The sequence below is a fragment of the Anguilla rostrata genome, chromosome 18 (genome assembly GCF_018555375.3).
Source record: "Anguilla rostrata isolate EN2019 chromosome 18, ASM1855537v3, whole genome shotgun sequence".
NCBI classification, from domain to species: Eukaryota; Metazoa; Chordata; class Actinopteri; order Anguilliformes; family Anguillidae; genus Anguilla; species Anguilla rostrata.
In genome coordinates, this window is record NC_057950.1 from 9926923 (window position 1) to 9946889 (window position 19967).

Consider the following 19967-nt stretch of genomic DNA (forward strand, 5'->3'; position numbering starts at 1 on the left):
CTGTGCCCTTAGGTCCAGAACGAGCGCGCTACACCTTTGCCAGAAACATGGTAATCGACATTGCATTAAAATGTTGCCATTACGCCGTGATCTATAATAACACCGTCTGATTCAGTAAATGAAAACTTTATCTATTTAATATTTGTAAAAAGAATTGTAAAAGCAATGTCCTTAACAATTTATCTTGATTACACTGCCTTGCTGGCTCAATTATTCTCAAATAAATTATTAAAGATGGAAGCCAATCGCAGTAGAATAATGTATAGCTAGTAAGTGATATGGAGTGGTGGTACCGGGTGGTGCTAAACAACTGAACTGCTATCAGTTGCATTTTAGCATGAAATGCATTTATGTTCGGTGCTGACTGTTTCACCCTGCCCGCCACGGTGACAAGGGACACTGTAATTACTGGGAGGACAATGTGAAAATAATGTAAATGCAGGCGTCAAAATGACCCAGCTATTTAATGATTCATGAACTAGCTCTAACCTCTGACTTATCTGCAGGTATTCTGGCCCCAGCTTTGCATAGATGGCTTTCTGAAATAAAGCCATCTATGCAAACTGCTGTTGTACTCTTGAGCACAACAGCAGTTTGTAAGCTGATTTTCTACACAAAACATGCCAGCAGTGTCTAAGAACAAAACATTTTGATTAAAAACATTGTGTAAATCCTACATAAGAGCATATCCTAAGCAAAAAAACAACATAAATGCAACATTTCTGTTCCCAGACCCTTGTGGTGTTACTGAAATTTAGAGAAAATGTTTGACACAATGAGAGGCTAGAAACATACAAGAGACAAATCAATAAGATGTTACATTTTATTATTTATGATATAATGCTCAGTACTGATACAACCAAGTTTACATGCAATAGACTGTTTAAGAGAGTAACACAGAATCAACAGATTTTTCAGACAACAGACACACTACATTTGAGTATGGTAACAAGAGCCGTGTATGGTAGGAATCTTTTTATAAAGTCCATGTTTAAATGAAAATAAATTGTTTTGTTGCAGTGATGGTTTCCTTCATTTACCATTTATGGTTTGTATTTGTCCTGTTTGTCTTACAGAAAAATGCTTCATGGGTGTCAGTCATTATGAATCCAAAGAACTCATACAAGGTGGGGGCAGAACAGATACAAGAATTCCACAGCCAGGTAAATAAACCTTTTACTTTGACCCCCCCCCCCCTCCACCTTACAGAAATTCTCACAGGAAGAAGAAAAAAAAACCCCATTCATTTCTGTATAACAAATGTATGTCTAAGCTTGGTAATGCACGCAGGGATGTATCAAGCATTTGCCTATAATCAGTTTTTGCTTTAACGTATGGATATGGGACAGGTTTTGAACATGCAAACCAGAATCATCTTTGGTCAGGAGGATCATTGCTTATGGAAAGTTTTGACAGTAGGAAACACACCTGCTGTCCCACACCATGAAAAAAACCCCAAAAAAAACATACAAGACAACCGATTGGATAACAAACTTACACGAGGATGCACAGAACCAGTCACAGAAGGGCATTATCTCTTGTGAAAACTGTGAAAAGATGGGTGGACAGACAAAGAAATGGGGTATGAGGGCACACATACTTGGCTTCATCCAAACTTCATGATTCCCACTCGCCCCAAGGCACCCCCCCTTCCCTTTGAGGGAAAAATGTGTTCTATAACATTATACAGGACAAAAATAATGCTGCTCATTTCTTTGGGATCCAAATTAGTTCCAAATAAATACATACTGTATACAAAGGATGGTTCATAATTTGTAAATTATACTGTAAAGAAGAATCTAGAAACAGGCTTCCTTTTTATTTTTCTCTTGTGTGGTATACATTCTGGTAACACATTCACACACAAAGTAGGTTTCATTCATTTGGCTAACACTTCCTTTGAGACTGTCCATGACAAAAATGTGCATTTTCTTATTATGGTTGGAAGAAGTTGACCTCGCATTGGCTTTTTCCCCACTTTGCGCTTTTTAAACTCTGGTCTGGGGCTACAGTTATATCACTGAACACAGTTCCTTCCTGAAGTCGGTTTTTATACAGACAAGTTTGTAGAAGGAGTATTGCAGAAGCATCAACAAAATGAGGGCCTGTGATAGAAAACGGAAAAAGTTATTCTACACAACCCTTGAGAACGCACTGAGTAAAAAACGGAACGCACGAATGAACACATTTCAGAGAAAATGCAAAATATGAACATGAAGGAGGACCTAAAACTCGTCTTTTTCCTCCCCTGGACCTGTAGCCAGGCCCTTCCAACACAGCATACTGGGAGGTTACATGAGCACCCATTGTGGGCAGAGTTACAATGCTGAAAATCGCTGGCTTGTTTTAAGCAATCAACATTACTGCTCTCCAGAGCAAACTGCAACGATCGTTTCAAATCCATGCCAAATGAGAGCATATGGCATCTCCACCAATTTTTGGTGTCACGAAGCCTCGTTGTTCACTAACCAAATAAATGCATGGTGGCAGTTAAGGGAAAGTTTCTACTAAAAGATAAGTTTCTGCATACAACATTTATCTGCATCGGTGCAGTGCTGTGACTGCAACGCACAAACAGGATTATGCGTGCTCAATTTTCCATGGACGGAGCAAAAAGACACAGGAACCCATCAAGGTTTCTTATCAGCAATCTCACAATCCTTTAAAAAGAGACGTGCAACTGATTAACTGCTGGTACCTCAAGCCATTCATTTCTGCCATTCTAGAGAGAAGGGTAACCTAAACGGTGCAATAAAAATATATGAAAAAGTAACTACACATGAGCTGCTATTAAAATACAAACACAAAACCTCATTGTGCAAATCTGTCTGCAGGTTAGAAACGGTTTCCTTCAGTCATCGATTACATCAATGCAATAAGCCTACGCTACATTAATTCTAATCTACACTTCAAAATCAAGAAGTTTAGAACCTTGTTTTGAACAGGCACTAGAAAAGAACCTAAATAATGTATTATTAATCTAGTTGTGCATAACGAAGGAGCTAATACTTCATGGGGTAACCCTTCACTCAAAGTATAGTTAACACAGGGATATGAGAAAAAGAAATGACTGGATGCAAGGACACACTTGTAACAGCACACAATTCAGCATGCAATTCGGTTCGAACATTGATGGACGGGTGAAGGGGGGGGATTCTATGCTCTGAAAAGTGTCTGTTTCTCTCACACAGCTGCAGACTAATGCAACATTTTTCATTCCATTAGCACAATCTTCATCTGCTTCGGATATTTTGTGCAAATTAATTCACAAAGAAAAACATTCCTATTCCTTCACCTTATGCTTCCTTCTAAACACTTTCCACTTCCACCCAAAATGTCTGAAATCCACAGCACTGGAGAAAATGAGAGGGACTGGGGCAGTGTTATTATGTGCATTTCAGCAAACACAAAAAACATCATCTGCACTGGACACACAACTGCTTCACTTGCTGACAAAGCCCAATATGGCAGCTCGTACAGTGCAGGGCACCTGGCTGAGCTCTGCCCTGACCTGTGATGCAAATCAATCAGCCTGCTACCCACAATCCTTTGTTGTTTTTGAAATGTGGTTGAATGAATCCTAGATATGTCCTAAGCCATTGTATGGAGATTACCTGCCTTCTGTAACCTGCCTTAAGCACATAAAATGTTAAGACTCTGGTGCCTTGGTTACAGAGCTGCAACACAAAGCATCTCCTGGGCTATATATTAGTTGTGGCATTTCTGTTGCACTGTTTATCAAGACAATTCAACCAAATTGTTTCAGTAAACATTCAGCTATACAAATGTGTACCATGTACAATATAATGTACTTTGCCCAGGATGAGCATCTGCGAAGTTAGTAATATTGATCATTCACTTGGCAGATTACATCACTGTTCTTCTGTTGGTACACTGCCAACAGACTTAAGAATGAATTTGCCAAAATGCTTAAGTCCATAAATAAAGGCCATGAGTTAATAAGACAAGAGCTCCCGCACACCTGCCAATCACAAATGGATCATATTCATTTAGTTGCTAAATTGCTTTCTAGCTTCTAGCAACAAATGGAATTAAACCATTGAATTTTGGATGTGTGGTTGACTAGCCAGGAAGTGTATCTAGCCTGGTCAGGAGTTCTGGGTTTTTTCAGGTCTGATTCATAAACCAAAACAAAAAAGGGGTGAATTGCCAGTCAATCCAAGTAAAATCTGAGATTTCAAAATGGCCAACTGAAGTTATAGCATTTCAGAAATCATTCACCGGTTTTGAGATTTCAGACTGGAATATTCTACCGAAAGCTTGAGGGTTTCAGCTAATTGTAGGCCTACAGATACAGAGAGCAGGGATTTACTGTAATGTTTAAAATGGCATAACAGAGCAAACATCAGCGCAAAAGACACACTGGTCATGGTTTAAGTCTGTCAAACAAAACTTCAACCACTCTGCCAAGAACAGAAGCATTTGTGGGTGCTGATGCAATACACATACACAAAAAACACAAACACACGCACACACACGCACACAAATGCAACCTCACCTGGCAGCACACAGCACATGGGTTAACATCCTACACACTGGGAGTTGATGGTGCAAAATAAAGGACAGGGGGTCTTTATATGTAAGGCACTGAAGACACAAGTATTGAGTGATAGATGGATATAACACCACTTCTTTTCCCCCACGTGCTGTCCGTACTCCCAAGAACATTAACTTCCTGACTTCCTGGACATTTTTGTGCCAAAAAAAGGGGGGGGGGGGGGTAGTGGTGAAAGAGGTAACCCCACCCTGTCCGTGTCTGTCCCTCTCACAAGCTCCTCCCACACATTCGCTAAGACCAAACGTCACATTCCAACTGCAATGGCCGCCCGCAATCACTGGAGGTTTGGAACACTGAAGACTGAGCTGGGCCAGGGTTAGGGATCTTATGAGGTTGTTTCCGATTTTAGGGGCCATTTTCTGATCTCTTCCCCCGGCTCCCTCTCCACGCCGCACGTCCTCAGAGTGAGGGGACCCTCCCGTCCCCGCCTGCCGCTCCGGATGATGAGCAGACGTATCTATGAGGCCAGAAGGGGGAGGCAAGCCGTTTGAGAGGAGGGGAGGGGGTTACAGTAGTGGAAGCCAGGGCTCTATGGGCATGGTGGAACATCCCGTGCTTACAGTTTGATGAACGGGCCCTGGTGATAGGCCGGTCTTGGTTTAGGGGAGGAGCAAGAGGAGGAGGCCGAGGATGGGGTGGAGTCATTCAAGGTGTAGACACTGGATATTGCTACATCCACGATTCCCTGACACAACTCTGGATACAGTTTTCTGGGGAAAAAATATCAAATATATAATATAAAAGCACAGAACACCATACTTCATTTCATGAGTAGAAGTTATTTCAAATGAAGTGTTCCCAGAAATACAAATGCCCCCATTATGATGTGACACAGGGAATTAATTAACATTAATTAACTATTTTTAAAATAATTATTTCTCAAAACCAGGCTCTCTTGTCGGATATAGGCAAATGACTGGAAGTGAACCCTCGGCCCTGATCTCCGCTCAGACATTGAAATAATATTTGATAAGGGGCAGAATAATTAAATTGAAGGATGATCACAGTGAGGGGGAGAGAGAAAGTAGGAAAGAGAGAACAGGAGAGAGAGGGAAAAGTGCACTTCTAAAATGTAGAATTGTGTATATTGTGTGTGTACATGCTGAGTAACTTGTGTTTTTATTACAGACTGAAACAGTGAAATGCAGTGGAAGAGGAGAGGACTCACTGGGCACATGCAGGGGCACCGTTGATTTCGATCAGCCAGACCTTGAAGCTCTCGTCAACCATGAAGTCAAAGCCGAAGAGCTGGAAGCTCTGATAGGACAGGTGCTTGGTGCTGATTGTGGGCTCGATACAGGCCAAGCAGCTCCTGGGACGAGATCGGTCAGAGGAGTTACTCAGAAACAGAGAGCTGAACCAGGCAGAGAAGCACAAAGCCATTAAACAGGTAAAGAACCACCTTCCACACAAAGGGCTCATAATCACACCACTTTCCCCAAATCACTCGATTTTGCTTTCCGTTTATCCATTTCAACCCTCTGAGATGGTCTAGCTGAAGGAATTTTAAGAATTACAATATGTATTTGGACTTTTCTTAGGGAATCAGAGGTTTAAATTGAGCACCAACTGTATGTCAAATAATGGCGGTGGCTAGAACTTCCTCTAGGAACAGAACGTGGTGCCGGAAGTAAATTATTACACATTAATGCAGGTATTGTTGAAAATCCTCCAACAAAGTAAGAGTACAGTGATTATTATATTAAATCCTATTTCCATAGTAATAAATTACATAATTCTGTTCAGCTCAACGTCAGATAATAAATTATAAACCAAATAGCGTCAGGCTCAGTGGTTATATTGATTGCCTGCAGACGTGGGCCAGAACGTTCTGATATTTAATCGCATAATATTCATTGGCACAGTCGCCCGGTGCACTTCTTCATGTCAGAGTAAAGGAAACCACAGACAACAGGAAGGCCCAGAACATTTAAAAAGGAAACAAGTTAAATGGGTAGCAATCAATACAGTTTTACAGACTTAACCCCAGTCACAGTATGATTTAAAGATTTTTCTTTTCTTAAACCACCTTTGTTTAGACTGTCTATTTTACCAGCTAGTCTATAATAACCTGGTCTATTTTCTTCCCAAACATGGTTAATTGTCTAGTAGATTCCCCATTGCCTCCCTATTACCATTAAGTCTAACTATAAGTACTGACACTGGGCCTGCCAGTGAAGGACAGGCTCCCCCTCCAAGCTGGATTCCTACAGAGATGTTCTTTTTACCTAATTGACTTTTTGGGCATTTAGCCCCAGCTTTTCAAAATTTGTATATTTTCCTGTAAAAGGCACTATATAAATAAGATATGTAATTAATTTTATTATAATGTAAACCAGACAATATGTACTTTATCTAAAATTCTAAAATATGGAATTTATGAAATCTGGAAATATAAAGAAAATATCGAAATGTAATTGAAATAGGGGGACGCTGTACCTTATGATCTGTTTGATCTGAGGTAAAATAACCCCCTCAAGGGAAACATTGTGGGAGCTGAGCAGATACTCGCGGAACTCATCGAAGAACATCTCGTTTCCCTCTTCGTATCGGCCGTAGTTTTGAGAGTGCTCCTTCTGGATGCAGTGATTGGTCAGGTGGCTGGTCTTGTCCTGGAAGTCAGAGCTGTTGTAGGGCTCAGAGGACGTTCTCAGCACCCCCTCTTTGTACAGGTAGATGTTGTACTGATGGTCAACCAGCACCCAGCTCCTGCCAAGAACAGAACAGCCGAGTCAACAAACCTTTTTATTTGTTAATTTTATTATTATTATTATATGTGTTGCTTTGTCAATCGCATGAAAACTTTCCATAAAATAAAACTGGAGAATAGAGCTTATATTAACCTGCTCCATCAGCTTTAGTAAATTACAAGGGAATGTTTCAATTACTGCAGAAAGAGTGCATTATGTTACGATTTTGTACATCTGCTTTTATATTTGACAACTGTAATTACGTTATTTGTACCTAGCAATTTAAAGTTTTTCCACACTTTACATTTTACTCATGTGCTTGTGTGTACATCAACATTCAGTATGACGCAATGGAAAACTGTTTGGCAACACATTTGATAAATGATGCCACTAATAATTACACTAGTAATTACAGCAGTACGACACTGCAGCATCCCTGCGACAGCAGCAAGAATGATGAGTCAGCATTTTATATATGCACTTTAATACAGTATAGTTCTAGCAGGAAAGTTGTGAATATTCATAGAGAAGTTCAATATTCATGTTTGAGCTTGTTCAGCATTCAAACACAGCACATGACTGGGCAGAGGTTAGTACTGGCGTCCAGTTCAATGACCTACTGCTCAGCGTTCTTAATCTGACGTACCTGATGTCAAATTTGCGATGACCTGGTTCCAGCAGAAGGGGTTTTTCCAGGTATTTCTGAATGACATGGACCTGGCCTTGATTATCAATGTACTCCAGCAACTGATTGGCATCAGAAGATATTAAAATCCCAGCACCTAGAACAGAGTCAATGGAAGACCAGGCAATGAATGCAACATTTGCAGTGATTACTTCCTGAAAATTGACCATTTCTGGATACTCCCTGGAGTTTCACCTTTGGCTCCAGCAGAAGATTTCGCTATCCACACTGATCCCTCCTCGTTTTCCCTCTTTTGGTGATAGGAAGCCAGGAAAACTTCTCTCTCATCTGTTTTCGGGTTACTCTTTAAGTGGCTTATGCCATTTTTGGCTGGGGCCACTGGGGTCTTGAGGTTTGTGGGGTAGATGATGTATGATTCTGGGAACCAGTTGCAGGAATCGGACAGCTCTGGACTGGTCTTGATTAATCTTGGGAAACAAAAACAACTTTTGACTAGAGACAGTGCATAATATGTGTACACGTTTCCTCTCGTCAGACTGGAACAAAACTGAGGTCAGCCTGAGAACTTCTTGCACTGAAGTTAATTAGGTCCAGAAACACACTATTTAACCTTGATTACACAAAATTTAACTTCAACCTTCATATACAGATCTGGATAGCTGAGAAATGAGTGTGCTTCATTTACTATGGAATAGAAGAAACAGGCCCCCACTATGTGCCTGTCCTGACTCCAGTTGGAGGAGATTAAAGGGAAATTAAAGGGATTGACCTTCTCTGATTTTCCCCCAGTCCTATTAACGTCACTATGATTAAGGCTAAAAATGACACTGCATTAAACCTGCAATGAGAACCGCAAAACATGTTATGCGGCACATTAGAATGTCAGGAACAAAAAATATTCCTAGACTGAGCGTAATACATACTTTACCAAAGACGCTTTACGGCACAACTTGTCGGCTCCTCTGTAATAATTCACCAGCTGCACCAGTCCTGGTTCGTGCCCTGTGGATAATATGCAGAAAAGAAAGAGAGCAAAATGATGCCTCTGGCTGCATATTTAGGCAATTCACTAAATCACAGTGTCTGTATAGCGCACGGTAGCGGAGTAGTCGTGCGCATTCAACAACGGAGGCGTGTTGTGCTTCCGATTAGGAAGACAGAAGATTTTAACCCTTCACACTCCCTCCCCTGGTCAGCATTTGAGGGAAACGGAGGAGTCATGTAAGGTCATTTATCAAAACTGCCCCTTAGGATAACATTTAATTCGATAATACGTGCTAACAAGTGGTGGAATGAATAAGTGCGTTTCAATATAACATAGTGCAGAGAAGAACTCCGGATGGATGTGTCGATACGCTAAGTATAAACTGCCAGGTTGCCTAGCTTCCAAGATACTGTCAGCTACATACTAAACATTTCCATAAAGAAAATGCAGTCAATTAGCTAGCTAGCTAGCTCACTTTCGATTTGGGCTGCAGCAATGAGACTTAAGCGGAAACCCAGTGGTCTAGCTACACAGACCGCTGAAAGGCTAATGTGCCTAAGTAATTTAAAGGAGACAGCTACCAAGAAAAGTAAAAGGCAAACGAATGCCTCAATATATAGTTAGCTGTAACAGCTGGCGAGCCAATAAGGTCGATACGATATAATTGCATTTCAGCTAATTCGCCTTCTTTCTGCAATAACAATGCATAGTCTATACATAAAAAAGGCAAATGGTAATGGAAAGCTATACAAAACTGGTTATCTCCAGATCATTTTCATATGAGTTGATGAGCTTCGTTCTTACCTAGCCTTCCAAACGGGAGCCTGTTCCTTTCTCCCAGCATCAGGTTGAATCTGGGGTTATCTTTTTTCAGTCTCTTCCAGTGCCCGGTGGAAATCAGGATTTTGGAAACTTCGGCATAGATGCTACTGTTGTCATCTCGGGCGACGAATGTATACATTGGAAGATTCATGCTGCTAGCTATATCAGTTATGTACTAACTTATCAAAGCACTCTGTGTCATGAGTCATTCATTTTTAGCTAGCCAAGTTAGCTAGCTATCTATCCAGTTTGTGCAGGCAGCAATGTTTTGGCCAGCTAGCTTGAACTACTAGTAACATTAAATATCTTATTCCAGCTTCGCACAATGATCGTCCATAAACGGTTAATTTAGTCGTAAAAATGTAAACTGATCCTGGGTTCCCAACAAGCTAGCCAGTTAGCTATGGGTGTGACTGTCCAAGCTAGCAATAAATGCTAGCGAGTTCCTTTCAAAATTATATGTTCGCAGGGTTGCTAGCTGGTTGCTAGCCAGACATTCTCTCAGTAGCTTGTTGAAGTCCTTAAAACAACACCAGTCGGAAGCTTCTTCTGCTACGTTTGCTGTACACAAAAAGGAACCCAAAAAGGTCACTCATTGCAAGTTTTATCGTACAGTGCCTTGCATCGTCTTTGTAATTCCCACGTCTCATATATCCACCCTAAGCACGGTCTCTCCCCCTTTATTCCCAGCGAGGTCCAGCTGTCAGCCCTCGCCGTCACATGGTCCGTGCAAGCATTAAAAAGGTATTGCACTGAATTGTGGGTAGTGTAGTTTGTTTAGACACCGTCTGGTTTTTTGTGCGATGGCACCGCAGGCTGTATGCAAAATTACATTTTTAATATGTAGCTATTCTGAAATTTTAATTTATGTTATATGCATTGGACGTCTATAGAGTTCGCAATACTACTTATAAGCATATGTCTGTTATACTTTCCCAAACAACACGTGAAGCTTCAGTTGTTAAATTCGGCTTGGGGGATATCTACATCAGTGAAATGTGTTTTTTTAGAAAATGCCAAACTTATGTTGTAAAGCAACAGTTACACAGCCTCCAGTCTGCTGTAGGGCCTATTGCATGTCTCAGCAAATATCCCATTAAAAGCACTATAAACAAAATGTAAACGCAGACACATTCTTACATTATAGCACAGCTCTTTGTGATCATCTAATGCCCACTTACTTTGATGGTAGTATGAATTTTCTGTATGCGTGAAGGATACGCTCATCTTTCATAATTTATGTGTAGTTGAGGCAATGTTCGAGTCGTCTTACAGGGTTGCTATGGTACACAGAGCAGCCATCGTCACAGTTCCTTACAGTGAATGAAAAGCTATTGCGCTCAGATTGGGAACTTCTCATAGCGATCTGTCAATCCACCGGCTATAGATGGTTTTAGAGACATTATTTTTGGACCGGGGCTGTGAGAATAAAACGTGATTTTATTTATGACTTTTTTGCAGTCTTCCTTTAGGAATTTGAAGTAAGTTCAGTTTTATTACGGCATTTTCTGTACATGTGTGCAACCTTTATGCGTTGGTGTTCTTTGAATAAATGCAGCCTAATTGTTTTAGTAATAGGATACACCTAATGTATAATATTGCATCACATGAATATTTTTAGTCACTACTAAAATAACAGAATTTGATGTGTTGTGTTACTTAAAGATGTGTTGTCACAGTGTGTTGTGTTTTGGGTTTTTTTGCATTATTTGTCGCTGCAAAAATAAATAAGGCAAGATAATTTTCTGACTGAGCATAACAAAGTCAAATTAAATGTTATTTAATTGTATGGATTTGACGTTATTCCTGTGGTGCAAGGCTTCAGAACCAATGGATGTTTCTACCATACACACATCACTGCTGCGCGCTAATATCCAGATTCCTCTTTGGCAGGAATGGTGTCCTTTTTGGAGCATGGCCTGCCTGACCTCGTTAAGACAAAGTCCATTGAAAGGGTGGTGGCACCTGTTGTGACCCACCTGTGCCACCTGGTGCTAATCTGTGAGAGTGGGGAGGTGTCTGATCAGTTTGCCACACTGGAGGGAGCAGCAGAGGGTGTGGCAAAGGCATCGAAGAACATGGCTGCCCTCGCTTCCAAGTGAGCCTCTTGATTTTACAGTGAGACCTGCCCCTTGAGCAATTTGCTGTAGATTGGACTCTATCCTTATTAATTTTCCCTGTTGTTGCTAGTGGCTGATATTTCTTTTGCACGTTTCATTCTACTGAAATGCCATAACTGCTGAGTATAAACCATGTGAATTTTACTTCAGCTTACCCCGCCATAACACAAATCAACAATATAAGCCCACTTTCTTCCAGTGAGTTGGAACACACTGGTTATAAAGTTGACTTTTTATTAATAAGCTACCAAGCAAAGAACCCAGTTGGTGCTCTATGGGTTACAGAAAGTGGAAACCTGAAAGCCTGTCAGTTTGTTTGGATAAACTGGCATTTTCCGTGAAGGAGGATGAAATCTGGGCTGTGTACCCACTAAACCAGCCAAAATCAAACCTATATATATATACATTTTGAAAGATATTCAGCCCAAGTGTATAGCTTGGTAATGTGTATAGCTTGTATTTTATTTTATTTTATTTTTTAAATTTTCTCCTGTATTGTGTTACTTGTTAATCGTACTACTCTACGTGCCTCTGCAATTGCCCCTGGGGGACAAATAAAGTGATTTGAATTGAATTGAACTGACAAGTCCCATAGTATTCCATTCAATTCCAATTACCCTGTCATATTGCATCCGGGCACATTCCAGTGGTCCCAGTGACCTATTTTTGGCACTGGAAAACATGGCTGCCGTGAAGCACAAAGAAGGGGCACCTGAAAGAGCAACTCCATGTCTGTTTCACATTTACCAGGCTCGCTGCAGAATCAGATGATGATGTCATGAAGGCAGAGATGGAACCAGTGGTGGCTTCCATGAAGCTGTCGGGTCAGCACATGCTGCTGGCTGCCCAAAAGCTCAGCATCCAACCCCAGCTTGCTGATCACAGAGATGAACTTATTTCCTGCACTCAAAATGTCTTGCTCGGACTGCTTAAGGTACTGACAATGATTGTTCTTGTTTTTGGCAGTTTTCTGTTTGTTTTGATGAGAAAAGCTATAGCATTTGCATTCACATATTGATTAGAATGCATATTTGTTGATTTCAAGAGGACAGCTGCCTGTGATGCCTGGCACCAGTATGGAATAGTACTTAGTTTTGTGCCCATTACAGGTAACAAATGAAATGGTAATATGTAAAACATAAAAATTATGTTTTTTTTCTGCAGATCCTATTAGTGGAGGACGATGCCATTGTCAGGAAGATAGTCACATCAGCTCACTTGCTCCTAGACTGCCTGTCCCAGCTGGAGGGGGCCCCAGACATCCCTTCCTTACTGAGGGCATTTCGGGGCTTCTCGGAGGCCCTTCTGCTGCTCAACGACCTGGCGGAGAGGAGAGCCGAAGACCTGCGGGACCCCGGGCAGCAAGAGCATGTACTCACCTCCCTGGACATCCTGAAGAAATGTGTCTCCATGTTGCACACGGCACTGTGCACCACCATCAAACACCCCCAAAGTGAGCAGGCTCAGGCTGCCAAGAAGTACGTCATGGATCTGGTGGACTCCACCATCAATGGGCTCATATTGATGCTGAAGAGCAGCTGCCGCGGAGGTCTCTCAGGCCCCACCGGAGGCTACACTGATAAGCTACAGGTTTTGCTCGGGCTGTTGTCCATCTCTGAGCATTCTGCAATTAGAGAGAGCAACTTTGACAGCTTGCTGGGAGACCTGGTGATCCACTGCATGGTGGTGGCCAACACCTCAAGGAAATTCATCCAGTCGACTGTCGTAAACCGTTGCCGCTGCGTCCTCCGACTCTGGTTGGAGATATCTCAGCAGGCAAAGTTCTCGGGAAGTTCATCTGACCACACACAGCAAACACAGAAGGACCTGGAAGACAAATGTACCTATCTGATGCAGCAGCTGCTGAAGCTTAATGACAGCATAGTGATGGCCGTTCTGTACCAGGCCCTGGACGTGTTTGTTATAGCAACAGCCCCATTTGATAAACTATTAAACATTGCCAGCAGGTCACCAGAAAGCATTAAGCCCCTGCTCATTGCATTCCTATCTCATGCAGACCGAATGGTCCAAGTCGCCAGCTTCATTTCGAGTCTGTCCACAGACCTCAAGTGCATTGAGAATGTAGAGAGCTCCAGGGCATGCCTGATAAGGCTGAAGGGTGTTGTAGTGCCACTTGTACAGGAGTGTGGTATGGGCAGCCCCCCCTCCGGGGCTTTGGAAAGGCTCCAAGATATTCACCAGCGATGGGCAGAGGAGACCAGCCAGCTAACAGACTTTCTCAATGACATCCTGGATGTGAAGGCACTTACTAGCCTCACCCTTCAGGAGATGGCAGAAGACTATAGTGGCTGTGAGAGAGCATTTAAAGCCCAAAGTCCCAACCATTTTATTGAGCATGCCACTAACCTCATGGGTCATATGAACCACATGGTTAGATCTGTGAAGAGGCATGTTGACCGAAGCGATAACCCAATCTTTCGAAATGGGCTTCTGGTGCTGGTGAAGCAGGTGGAAGCTTCAATAGCCGAGGTAACCACATGTGTGGAGCGCCTCCATTTGGAGCTTGGGTGGGACATGGAAACATTTTCAGGATTTTTGCAGAAGTTTTCAAAGGCAGTTGAGCGGTTTCACACTTTAAGGGAAGGGTTGGATGGCCTGCAACACCCACACCTCCTCAGTCCCTTGCGAGATGAAGCTCGTCATCCTTCAATCTCACGGCCCACGCATGTGTCAGAGGAGCCTGAGGGCTCCAACTTGGATCACGATGAAGGCCCTGAGTTTTTATCTCTTGGAACCGAAAAAAGAAGTACATCCAGTCCATGTTGTGCACAGCATGTAGAGAAAGACCCTGACAAACCTCCACTGTTGAGCGACAGCAACACTGGTGAATCAGGGGAAATGGAATTTGTCAGTGAGGTGAAACCCACTCATATACTTAAGGATGTTGACTTGTTACCCTTGCTGTATGAAGTCCTAAAGGCAACCAAAGAGAAAGACGTAACATCTCTCAGTGTGGCTTGCACAAAAGTCCTTGAGCTCTCCAACAGCTACATACAGGCCGCCAAAGAGGCTGATGCTATCATCAATGACATTGAGGGTCAGAGGCTGGAGGGACTGCGGTTAGAAGTGGTGGGCCTCACATCAATGCTGGTGCAAACTGCACAGGAGAGTGCTATGGGGGCCGCGATGAGCACAGACAACATCTACAAATACGCGACGCTATTCTCCGATAACATTAGCAACATGCGCCAGATCCTGCTGCCCGCCGCTGGCACCTGGTACCACGCAGCCTGTGCCATGTTCCAGGGTGGATCTCAGACTGGAAATACACCACAGCAGCTGAGTGAGGTGATGCAACTGTGCTCAGATGTTGTGCAGCTGGTCACATCATCAGAGATTGTGGCAAGAGGTGAACATCAAGAGAGCATCACCGTGCTGCACAGTAAACTGAAGAAAGCTCAGACCAGCACTAAACATCTGGCCGAACTGGCATCATCTGTACCAGTCACACCCGATAAACTGGAGGGTCCTTGCATCCTTTGGGCCCTGTCTGTACAGGTATTGTTGAATTCACTAGATAGGATCTTGGGTGGTGTGGCATATGGTGGAACAGAACAGGCTGTCAGACGTTTGACAAGTCCACAGAGAAGAATGGGGGTAATATCAGAGAACTCTCTGAGGGTCCAGGAAGCAGCCAGACTGACTTCTTCAATTTGTAAAAACAGAAATGGTGTTACGAAGATGAGAGGTCTTCAGGAGGAGGTGAAGGCCCTCACAGAGACCTACCTCCAGGTGACTGAAAACCTCAATACTGTGCCCCTCTCTGATATCCATCAGCTGGCAAAGTCCGAACTCTTACAGAGGCAGCTGCTTGTCAAGATGAAGGTGCTGTCTGGTCTTGTTAGTAGGTTTAACAAGGACTACTCTGCCACACTTCAAAACATCATCCGCTTGGCAGTTTTGGTGTGCACAGACAGTGAGAGCCCTGAAAAGATCAAGGAGGTAAAGGCGAAATTTGAGAGGGATGCAGAATCTCTTTTAACTAATGTGAAAGCAGCCTGTCAGAACATTCAAGACTTCCTCAATTACATTAGGAATCCCAGGGTTCGAGCTAACCTAAGGTCTATTAATGAGCATCTGTCCTTTCAGATATCTGACATTGTGTGCAGGGCCAGGCAAATAGTGGAAACTCAGGACTTGGATGACATGCACAGTCTGGAAATTCACATAGAACATTGGTCAGCTAAGGCTCACTTCCTTGTGGAAGAGGTGGACATGGTGGAAGGTGTTCACCAGGCTACCAAACAGCAGGTCAAACTCTATCTGCAGGGCAGGGAGGCCGATGATGCCCAAAACATCCTCTTAAAATTTCTGCCAACTCAGAAGGAGACTACATGTCCACCTGATCCAGTCATAGCTTCCTGGGAGGAAAACCATCCTAATATGAACACAAAAACCTCTGAACAGGATACTCAGAAGCCTCCTATGCCTAATCAGGAGCTAAAAAGGGTAATACAGCGTTTCCGGTTTCAACTTTGTAACAAATGACATTAGGAACAATGGTACTGTTCTGCCCATCTTGAGTCATTGCACAATACCTGTATTTTTTTGTAATTCACCTGTTTATTTTTGAACAGTGCCTTTGGATGTTTAGCTAAATACTGAACTCATTTGTAATACTGCCATGGTTGAACAAACAAATCTAATTTTGGTATTAGCTATAATCCCATGCATGTATGAAAAATTGGCTAGTTCAGCATTAGATAAATTAAATCAAATCCTGTCAACAGCTGATTGGCACTACTCTACTTGGCAGTTGTACTGGTCAAAAGGACCTCTTGCAAATATTGTTCCCTCAACATTTGAGTGACAGAAGGCAAAGTTAGCTGGAAATTCTTGAACTATGATTGAAGATTGGGGACTGCCTGGTAGGCTATGAGAACTCAATACGCTTTTGTACATTTGAATGCATGTGTGCCTGTGTGTATTTTTGTAATCTGTGTACGTACATATGTGTGGTTGTGCAAAAATACACAAATTTCAGTTTTGTTCCTTAGGGTGGCACTGGGCTCACTGCCAGCAGGGGGGCACCCTCCCTCACCTACACTTCCCTCTTCCTGAAGAGAGAGACGGACAAGTGGGACGCACAGAACAACCATGTCATCCAGGTGACCAGAGCCATGGCTGAGAAGATCTACCACATGACCCAGTACTTGCGCAGGAGAGGGCCCATACAGGTAGAGGGAAAGAGTGTGTGTGTGTCTCTCTTTATCTAGCCACCTAATCACCTAACCATCCCCTTGCTTAATTGGCTTAATACGTGAACACCCCCCCCCCCTTCCCCCAACTCAGCTAATGTGTGGTGATCGCTCTAGTACAGAACAGCTGACGCGCATAACCCTTGTGGATGCTGTACACTAGTGATAATTATAGTGTTTCTTCTCTTCACTGTAAATTGTTTTAAGATCATTGAAAAGTACAACATAGATGCAATTCATTGTCATTACCTGTATTATTAGTAGTATTTAATAATTTCCTTGACAGAGCAAAGAGGTGTTCGTCACCACAGCCAAAGATATAGTGTCCAGTTGCCGGACCGTGACCCAGTTTGTCAGGGTCATTGCTGACCACTCCCTGAATGAGCGCAGTAGGGAGGACCTCTGTCTCATATTGGAGAAGATTCTCACCACCACCAACCAGCTCACTATTATCTCCAGGTATGACATTCATTTATTTTATTTATTTATTAACCTTTATTTACTGTGGGTCTTTTTCAATGGAGCCCTAATTACAAAAAAATAATAAAACAGTCTAGCAGACGAAAGTTAAAGGTTCCAAGAGATAAAATGAATATATAAAAATAAAACATCATCATGCTGCAGCCTTTCAACCTCTTAAGCCCAGTGACTAATTAAAATGATGGGACATTAACTTTCAGCCATTGGCTATGACTGTGCCACCTCCAGACAAACACGTAGCTCCTAATGTTCTATGCTGCCAGAAACAGAAACAAGCTTCCAGTTAGCATGAATTATGTCTCACAGCTATCATGGGAGGCTAAATGGGAATCAGGACATCCTGCAATTCTTCATTCTGACTGCACTGGAAAGGCCCACTGTTCCCATTCCCAGGGTGACTGATCATTGCCCTGCCAACAGTGGAACACAGAGACAACTGGCCCCAGATTACAGTAGTTACATGTATTGATACTATACGGTCGACAAATAACTGTACAAATTCATATACTACAGATATATGCCTTTTGCAGACAGATTTTGACCATGGTTGGTGGTGAGCAAATTAATTTTCTCAGCTCGTTTGACATTGTTCACATTGTAACTGTCACTTTGCAGGGTTATGACTAAGACATTCAGTGCAGGGTAAGAACGTGTTGAAATTTTCATGACTTCATCATAACCCAAGCAATTAGTGCTAATGATGTGGAAAAATACAGTCTGTTCAATGTTAAGATATAAAGGATTGATCATAAAATAAAGGAGTCGTTTGGTAGAGCTGGTAGCGAACACCCCTTGTCACGTCCCCTTGTTCCCCCAGTGTGAATGCCTTGACCCCTGGTAGTAAGTCCTCAGATGAAATCCTGGTGAAGAATGCCCAGAACCTGCTGTTGATCATCCTGCAGGGAGTGCAAGCAGCTGAGACGGCCTGTATTAAGGTGAGACCCTCATGACCAAAGACACCACCAGGGATTATTTTCTGAAGGCCTTTTGAATCGTCCTAACTCACCCCCCCCCCTCCAATATGACACTGCTGCTCATGACTGCCTGCATCAACGTGAGACCCTCTGTTGTATAGAATGACTTGTACACCCTCAATGCACAGTTGGATTAAAAAAAAGGATTAAAATTTTTTATTTTATTTTAAACAGAACTGAGAAACTTTTCACTGCATGTGCCCCCATTTGCTGTTAAGTCTTTCAGAACCAAGACACACATCTTCATGAGGTTGCTGGAAGCCCACATCAACATTGACTATACAGATAGAGGGAGGACCCGTCTGCCTGACTGTATAGATTGTCATCTACTAGCTGGGCTGACATCGGCTAACAGGAGATGGCTCACATCAGTGCTGTCACTTCACTAGTGACAGATGACTTTCATCTTTTTTTGTCCAATCAGGGACTGAGACAGCCAGAGCCTAACTCGGATGGAGCTGAGGCAGCGGCTCTGTGCCTCCAGTGGAGAAGGAATCTTCAGATTCACCGGGCCCAGCAGAACTCCAACCCAGACACCGATGACCTCGGCCTCCGGAAGACGTCCCTGCACCCACCCGCGCCCAGCCTGGCCCCTCCCATTCAAATTCAGGGGACCCTCAAGTGGCCATCATGATGTCGTGACGACCTTGCGTAAGAAGGATATCACTGACGGTGCTATACACCCATAATGCCTCTGTGGATTTACTGTAACCATTAGACGAAAAATCATCTGTAATGCGGCTGCAGCCCTTCTAAGACACTCGATTCCACTGCAGCACTTCTCTGGCAAACTGGGGCTCCACAGGCTGCCTGCATCAGTGATTATACATCAGTTACTGCACAGCTCAGCTTGTGGATTGTGGAGCAAAAAGAAGCGTTGGCAACACTGTTTGTAGGAGATTACTGTAGTGATGAGACTGGCTTGTGCACATGACAGGGATTCCAAATTTGTTAAACAAGTTTTTTCCCATGGTACAGAAAACCGATGAAGGACATAGAGGGTTCTTCTCTGAGGAACAAAAACCCGGTATTGCAAAGAATGAATGAATTCAAAGCTGTAAGAACAATATCCCCATGTAACTGTACTGCAGACTGTGGGAGTGTGTCCGGTTGGGTGATACACCATTTTATGTTCCGTCCTAATCAACTTCAGTAGTACATGCCAGCATGGCTAAGGAAGTAATTTGCTTTGGTCAATTCAGTAAGTACGCTTGGCCTTGAGTTCACTTGGTAGAAAAATAAATGAAACACGGAAGTTGCCACACTGCAACTCAGTTACCCTGCAGTGGTAGCAATCATTGAGATTCTCCAAAGAGGTGTGTGAAGCTGGGTGGAAAGTTATTTTCTCTCCATTGACTTGCCAATAATCTTATTTACCTCAACTGAAGCTACGTATACAGTATTAGTTTATTGAGGGCAGTGACTTATAAAACTTCAACGCAACACAATTGA

General features: G+C 42.8%; 2 protein-coding genes across 3 annotated transcripts; one reads left to right on the forward strand and one right to left on the reverse strand.

Annotated features, from left to right (window-relative positions):
* Positions 1-809: 809 nt before the first annotated feature.
* On the reverse strand, positions 810-10401 carry ttl (tubulin tyrosine ligase). The gene is made up of 8 exons (XM_064317776.1): positions 9705-10401; positions 8839-8917; positions 8150-8382; positions 7916-8051; positions 7019-7288; positions 5748-5891; positions 5140-5289; positions 810-5036 (listed from the first exon to the last, which is right to left on the reverse strand). Exons 1-8 carry the CDS (start codon positions 9871-9873, stop codon positions 4979-4981), a joined length of 1239 nt encoding a protein of 412 aa, XP_064173846.1. The 5' UTR covers positions 9874-10401; the 3' UTR covers positions 810-4978.
* Positions 5840-19792, forward strand: LOC135245016 (uncharacterized). 2 transcript variants are annotated; one of them, XM_064317766.1, is made up of 8 exons: positions 5840-5969; positions 11616-11820; positions 12593-12776; positions 13007-16312; positions 16861-17040; positions 17348-17520; positions 18359-18476; positions 18940-19792. In XM_064317766.1, exons 2-8 carry the CDS (start codon positions 11618-11620, stop codon positions 19147-19149), a joined length of 4374 nt encoding a protein of 1457 aa, XP_064173836.1. In that variant the 5' UTR covers positions 5840-5969; positions 11616-11617; the 3' UTR covers positions 19150-19792. The 2 variants fall into 2 exon arrangements, with proteins under 2 accessions (XP_064173836.1, XP_064173837.1); XM_064317767.1 differs by lacking the exon at positions 5840-5969 and adding an exon at positions 10410-10466.
* The last annotated feature ends 175 nt before the right edge of the window (positions 19793-19967 follow it).